The sequence below is a fragment of the Temnothorax curvispinosus genome, unplaced genomic scaffold (assembly GCF_003070985.1).
Source record: "Temnothorax curvispinosus isolate PA1 unplaced genomic scaffold, ASM307098v1 QBEX01013131.1, whole genome shotgun sequence".
Taxonomy (NCBI): Eukaryota; Metazoa; Arthropoda; class Insecta; order Hymenoptera; family Formicidae; genus Temnothorax; species Temnothorax curvispinosus.
This window is the reverse complement of record NW_020222911.1, coordinates 80,707-88,064: the sequence shown is the minus strand read 5'-3', so window position 1 is coordinate 88,064 and position 7,358 is coordinate 80,707. Positions and strand designations below refer to the sequence as shown.

General features: G+C 40.0%; 1 protein-coding gene across 1 annotated transcript; it reads left to right on the top strand.

Moving 5' to 3' along the window:
• Window positions 1-2,266: 2,266 nt before the first annotated feature.
• Window positions 2,267-7,358, top strand: LOC112463245. The gene is made up of 2 exons (XM_025029514.1): window positions 2,267-2,627; window positions 2,761-7,358. Exon 2 carries the CDS (start codon window positions 4,542-4,544, stop codon window positions 5,289-5,291), a length of 750 nt encoding a protein of 249 aa, XP_024885282.1. The 5' UTR covers window positions 2,267-2,627; window positions 2,761-4,541; the 3' UTR covers window positions 5,292-7,358.

The window sequence follows — 7,358 nt, the reverse complement described above, 5'->3', positions numbered from 1 at the left end:
CCTGGCAATCCCGTTTTAATTCTTTTCAATCTTTTTTCGTTTGCTGGAAATATAAAGAACAAAATAACAGAGGCACAGGCAGAAACAGGTGTGCTCTTGCGCATCCTTCTTTAATAACCAATGAGTGCGTCAGTCGTCCGACTAACATCATACAAATGAGGCAAAAGCCATTGATTAAAACGGTGTCGATCTCTTTTCAATTCGCATTAGTGCGCAGAGCGGGCAGACAACCGTTCAGAATTACTAAAGCGCTTCATGCGCATTGACAAAACGGAATGATTTCGAAGTGCTACGCAACAGTAATGCAGTCTTATGCGTTTCATTAAGGCTCTATAAATGTGAGTATTCTCGTCTGCCATTTTCCTTCCAACCATATGTGAAAACATAACCTTTCAAGGAATCTTTACGTAAACATCAATACGCTTTTCGGAGTCACGCTTAATCTAAAAATTTAACTTAAATATCGATTCTGTTACACTCAAAATAAGTGTTAATTGATTCGACATATGTTTTTAAACGCACGACAGTAGAATTCGTTTTATAAGTCGTATTTTTCGTAAATCAACACATCGTGTCTCCGTTTCGTTGCACGTATTTGGAGCAACAATTTCAAGGGCCGAAAGTATGTTATTTAAATAATACTCATCGCAAAAAAATTGTCTTCATATTGCAGTTTTGTCATATTTTTTCATATTTGTGTTTTTAGATTAAGTTTTGGCTATTTGTAAAATGTCAACTGAGGACAATCAAAAAAATCCAAAAGTGTCAACTGAAGATAATAAAAAAAAATAAAAATAATAATTTACAAAATCTGTTTTTGACAGACTTGGCTATTTGGGTAGCTTTCGAGGTAAATCGAGAATTACGTTAAGGCTCCCCCCTGACCAAACTTCTTCTAGAAAAGGTAAGAATCTTATAAAAATTTGGATGGTCTTGACTGATTGCCGTATATTATTAGCCCTACGTTGGTGGTTATGCTGAATCATTTTTCTGCCGAGGTTAAATTTAAAAATTACATATCTATGCAAATTTCGCCCTTGGAGACGATTGAAAAGCTCCCCGACCCTAAGAAATTAAAAGCTTTCATGGAACAGCGGTCTATGATAAGTAGAGGCGTTATATCCGACTGGCCCTCGTCGATAGAGGACCTGTGGTCGGTAATTCAGGACAAAACGGGTATCGTCGGCCTCGAACGCATGTACCGACACAAATGAGACAACGTGGAGAGAAAGTCGGTCTTATCAGAGAGGGATAACATTATCGTCACGTTTAAGGGAGTCGGCGTTTGTGATTTGAAAATATTTTTGGTAATTCTTCATACGGATTTCTTTAATACGGTAATTCTTTAATACAGACATGCCTCGCCGCGCAGCCACATACGCATGCTCCGTGGCCGCACGCGCATGCAAAAGTGCGCGAAATGAGAACTACAATGAAACAAATGAAGCGCGCTAAAATCATACGTGAAGTCGCAGGCACGTGCAATGTCATTTACAACTTGCACATCTTAATCTTACAATGGCATACTCAGTCCAGCAATTAAACAATAATTCGTGGCTTGCGATTCAGGACATCATTGGCAATGCAAATACGTGGCCGAAATTTATACGGCAAATGTTCTGGGATAAAAATTTTACGGATCATAACCGAATGATTATTGTCAATTTTGTATATATAAATGGGGTATCGGAAGAATTTTTGCATGAAGTATTAGCTTTCACGCTAAAAAATGCATACACAGCTGAGAGGAAGCGCAATATTGAGTGTAGATATTGATATTTAAATCATGAGGTAATTCTTTCAATATTAATTGATAACTATAGCAAACAAGTATATTGTTTTTTATTCTTTGTAGCAATTGGGACAAATGCGACGCAGCCGTGTGTACAGTTACAGCCTTTTCGATAGAGAAATGTTAGATCTTAATATGAATCCAATAATAAATAATTAAAATTGAATGTATTATTTTAAAGTTGTGATTTTCATTAAAGCAGATATTTTGTATTTAACTATTTAAAGCGGGTCACTAACCTATGTAGGTTAGTGACGCGCTTTAAAAGTATTTAAGTGTTTAAAGCGCGTCAACTAACTTATACGCCGAAAGAATATCATTTCGAATTATATATTACACTTCTGACTTAGGGCCGATATCACAGTCTCCGATTAACGTAATTCTCCTATTAAACCCACTCTTCGTCTCTTTCTAGGGGGACAGTTAGAAAGAGATGGAAAGTGAGTTTAATCGGAGAATCACGTTAATCGGAGACTGTGATATCGACCCTTACCAACCAAACAGTTGTCACGTGACCTCTTGCATGCGCGTGCGGCCACTGAGCATGCGCATATGGCCACAGGACACGTTCGTAGTCGCTACATCTCGTCGGTATGACAGGTCTCATAACCTCTGATAGTCGTCAACTTTAACTGTTAATATCTCGCTTCGCGGGGCAGAGCGACACTTTTTTCTGCCAGATTCGGTCGTTTTGTGCAAAAACGCGTCGATTAAGCCTAATTTCATCGATTTCTGTGCTGGGGTAGCTAAACTGAAGAATTACCCTTTTTGGCCATACTAAAATCTTGTGTAAAGAGCGATACTTGTTGCATCGTGTGCGACGATAAAGCGCATGGTACGTGTGATAGACTGGTCAAATGCCGTAATTGTGGTGGTCAACACAAATCCACATTTAAAAACTGTCCTGTATTTGAAAAAAATAAGAACATTAACATTGTGATGGCTTATAAAAATGTCTCTTTCTATAGTGCTAGGCGTATTGTGGAGGGCGATGACAGGCCCGCTGTGTCTCCTCACGATGTCCTCTCGAATTCGGAAGCCTGGCCGAGTCTGCCCCCCGCCAGGAACGTATCCTTCTCTGAGGCTGTGAAACACAGTAGTCCCTCCGAGGGAGATCGAGCGTCTGGTGCCCGTCTCTCCCAGCGACTCGCTCGGGAGAGGTGATGTTTCCTCGTCGCCAGTTCACTGACTCTAATAGATCAAAGAGACCTCATGGTGTCCCTGATAGGTCTTCTAAGGAGTATTATAAACAGTTTGACCTGCGCGCTGGTGATATTGGGAAAGAGAAACGGGGGCATCCTTTTATCGGCTGCTCGTAATGGGGCCGCTTGATCGCGAATAGCGTCTTCTGAGGTGATGGGTGATGGGTTGCCCCCTGAAGACCCCGAGCGTCGTGATGACTGTCAATTAATCAAGGAAGCACTATCGGATATGCTTCAGTTAATACATAGAATTCCTGAGGCACGTGAAATTCTCCTAAACACCATTACGAATTATCATGTTCAGGACAGGAGTAAGTCAGTTACTGAAAGATACAATGAAGCAAGGGAATTTAGTGAAATCGACCTTGGTCGAGAAGTGTCAGGTGCTAGAAATAACGAGAGGGTTACGTCTCTCCCCTCGCAGTAATATTCAAATTACTGCTATGGAACTGCCGAGGATATGAGCAGCAGGAATAAGCTGTCGAAGCATATTATGGATTTCGACATCATCATCTTCCATCCATCCTCAGTCCTATTACTCGTGTCCGAGCGTGGTGACTTCTCTTCATATACATGTGTTGCGCACGTGGATTATACACATTGTATACGGAACCTACAGTTTAACGCCGATTTCGAACGGCACGCCGATTTCGAACGGCAATTTTTTAGAGAAGTTTTCGTGGCAAGACATACTCTCGGTGGTTTGCCATTGCCTTCCGAGAGGAGAACGAGCGATTAAAATTTTCTAGCTCTACCGGGAATTGAACCCGGGACCTTTGTCTCAATAGACCAGTGCGCTGTCTACTAGGCCACGCTCGCACGCAAAATGTTGCGCTCGTCCGCGCGTTCGCTACACTCTCGCACAACACACTCACTCGCGAACGCGGCGCGCTATCCCGTTTCCGGGAATAGAAATAACGAGAGGGTTAAATACGTCTCTCCCCTCGCAGTAATATTCAAATTACTGCTATGGAACTGCCGCGGATATGAGCAGCAGGAATAAGCTGTCGAAGCATATTATGGATTTCGACATCATCATCTTAACTGAAGCTAAATGCTCTGATAATAATCATGTATATTTTGCAGGTTTTAAAACAATATATAGCAAAAATCTTCTTGCTAGCGGTGGCGTCATGATTTCCGTAACTATTTTGTAAACTTTTATAGATTTCATAACATGTCTGCATTCTGAGCAACATATGAGCCCGCATTTGTGTCTATTCTTGCCATCATGTTTTTAATAAACGTGAGTACAATTATGTACTCAGAATGAACACTTGTTGCTATCTGGGATGTAACAAGATACAGAGGATGTACGACAGCGAGGTGTATGTACGTTCGATACCGCCAGCTCACGTATAGGCTGTCTTTATTATCTCGGGTCTGAAAAAACTTCATTCCTGTCAGGTCAAGTATTGGCCGTGCTAGAAAGCATGAGATATTCCAGGGCTCTTTCGAGGCCCACACGTACAGGCCTACGATCGATTTCTCCATTGGGCTGGTTAGAAAATCAAACAGCAAGTACTCTGACGATTCGTTGATTGGCAATGTTCTGGCAAAATATGAACTGCTCTTCGGAGATTATCTACACTGATGGATCTTGTGATCCTGCTTGTCGTGCTACGGGCGCGAGTTTGGTTTTGGATAATCAGGAAATCGCATATAAAATTAGCCTGCCCAGACATTGCTCATCTTTCACTGCTGAGGCTTTTGCCATCAAGGCTGCCTTGGAACTCATGATTCTTCAACGTGATTCTAGAGATGGACATATCATCATTATGTCTGACTGTAAATCAGCCCTTTCGGCAATTAGCAATAACCTCTTAAACGTTCACAAGAATCGATGTGCTACAGAGGCTAGACACCTTATTTTTGCACTTGAGGAAGATCATGATAAGAGAGTTGTGTTGGTTTGGATCCCGTCGCATGTTGGTATCGCTGGCAACGAGGCTGCAGATGAGCTTGCCAAGAAGGCGGAAGGCCTTCGAGAGGAACCAGACTTTGATATCGAAGTCTCTGTTGGAGATTTAATGGCCCTCGCTAGAGAAGAGATCTGGTTTACCACCCAGGCCTCTATTAGACGGGACTCCGCCTATAAGGGCTCCTTCTACTTCGACAAGTTTTATGATGAGACGGTTCGTAAGCCTTGGTTTAGTAAAATCAATGCCAAAAGATATTTTGTCACTCTCATTAACAGGTTAAGATCTAACCATTATAATTTAGGAGTTTCCCTCCTAAGAAATGTGGCTATGTGGATTCGGAGAGATGTGAATGTGGATGCGAATGCGAAGATTTAAATGTTTTGCTGCGATGTAATAAATATAATGACCTGAGATTCCAGATGGATAAAGATCTCAGGAGCCGTGGGTTACCCTGAAATTGATTTGTATGGTCTTATTAAGGGAAGGAATTGGAATTTGATTTATATTATTTTCAATTTTTTAAAAAAGATTGGTAAAGTTATTTAGGGTCCTATGCGTGCACTGGTTGTTTTTATTCCTTTTGGAAAGGCTTAATCTGTTTGTGTCAGATTACTTCAGGGTAGAAACACCTTACTCCTTCCTCACCCGAGGGAAAATCTAAAAACCCCCTTTAACACGTACAGTAGACCACGCATTGTTATATCAGATAGAGGCACGGCTTTTACGTCCAACGATTTTCAGGTCTTTTGTAAAGAGGACATTCGCCACATTTGTATTGCGATGGCCTCCCCGAAGGTGAAGGGGCAGGTAGAATGTACCAATAGATTCATAGGCCCTATGATAAGTAAGTTAATAAATAACGACGAGAAGGTATACTACTGGTATAAAGTTGTGGCAGAAGTAGAATTTGCGATAAATAAATTCGGAACATAAAACGACAGGCGAAACGCCTAATAGGCTTTTATTCGGAGTAGACCAGGGAAAATAGTCGATAAAATTCAGGAACATCTAAAAAGTATTGTAAATAATAACGATCGTGATCTAGTAAACTTAAGAAATAGAGCGGCTAAGAAAATAGAAAAAAAGAGTCAAAAGTACAATAAAGAATATTTCGATAAGAAAAGGAAAATGGCACACACTTACAACTTAGGTGACTACGTTATAATCAAAAATATATAGATACTACTAAAGACGCGTCGAACAAACTTATCCCTAAATTTAAAGGGCCGTATGAAGTAATTCGAGTCCTGCGGAATGATAGATATATAATAATATAAGAGATATTAAAAATCACCAAATAACAAACAAACCGTATCAGGGAACATGGGAGGCGGCCAACATGAAACCGTGGACGATGTAACAGTTAAAGATAATTAGATTTAAGTTAGAGTTAAGAGTTAAAAAGTTAGAGTTAAGAGTTAGAATTAAGAAAATTGTTAAACCAAAGGGAAAATATGTTTCTTTCTTATATTTGTGCCCAAGGGATAGACGAAATTACTTATAGACAAGTTACTTAAAAATTATTTTTTTTTTTACAACACCGACTCCGGGTGTGGAGATCAAGGGTCAGAATTGGCCGAGTATGATAGTAGCTTAAGGCGTGATAATAGCTTGAAGATACAGGGCTCAATAGATGGCCCCCGTTTAGGTTGGCAGTCATGGTTACGACAATGAGCGCGAACAGACGTGTGTCAAAAGCGCGGAACCGAATAAAGAGCGTTTTTAAAGAGTGGCCCCCAAATCGGACATTTTTAGCCTATTTTAGTGGCCCTCGAAATTCGAGTCGAAATGTATGCCAAACGATGCTACATGATGGGACATTAATCTAAAAAAAAAAATTAAAGCTGAGCATAGGCCTAGTTTTGGAGATACGGAGAGTCAAAATGGCCAAATTCCCAATACTATCCAAGTACAGTAGATACAAAAAAGGATGTTAAAACTTCTTTGATAATAGTGGTATTTTAAATAGAATTAGTCTGAATAATTCTCTGACCACCGTACTAAAAATTCACCCCTTCCTCCCCTATTATTTAATTTTTTAAAGAGGTAAAACTACCCTCAAAAGAAGTTTTCGCTGAATTTCTGGAAAACGGATAGAAACACGAACAAATGTTTCGAATGAAAGTTGTTTGTCTAAGAATTATGCACAAAAAGGTTTCTTTTATTTTTTTTATAGGACTCACTCTTTGGCCGGAAACCGCGCCTGAAGAAAGATAATTTTTAAAAATAAAGAGAATTTTCTCTTACTCCGTCTTCTTCTTTTTCTCTTGTTTATTATCTTTAACTTTGTACACAAAACATCTAATCACAAAGTATAAAAAATTACGAACGAACACGTTATCATTATCTTCATTGCACGATGAGTTACACACAATATATGTTTAATTATTTTAAGGCTTACTTCCCTCTCCCTCTCCCTCTCCCTCTCCTTCTTCCTCTCCC

Bases quoted from the DNA above. Each gene is read 5' to 3' on its own strand.
- LOC112463245 (XM_025029514.1), top strand. From the start codon at position 4,542: ATGTTCTGGCAAAATATGAACTGCTCTTCGGAGATTATCTACACTGAT.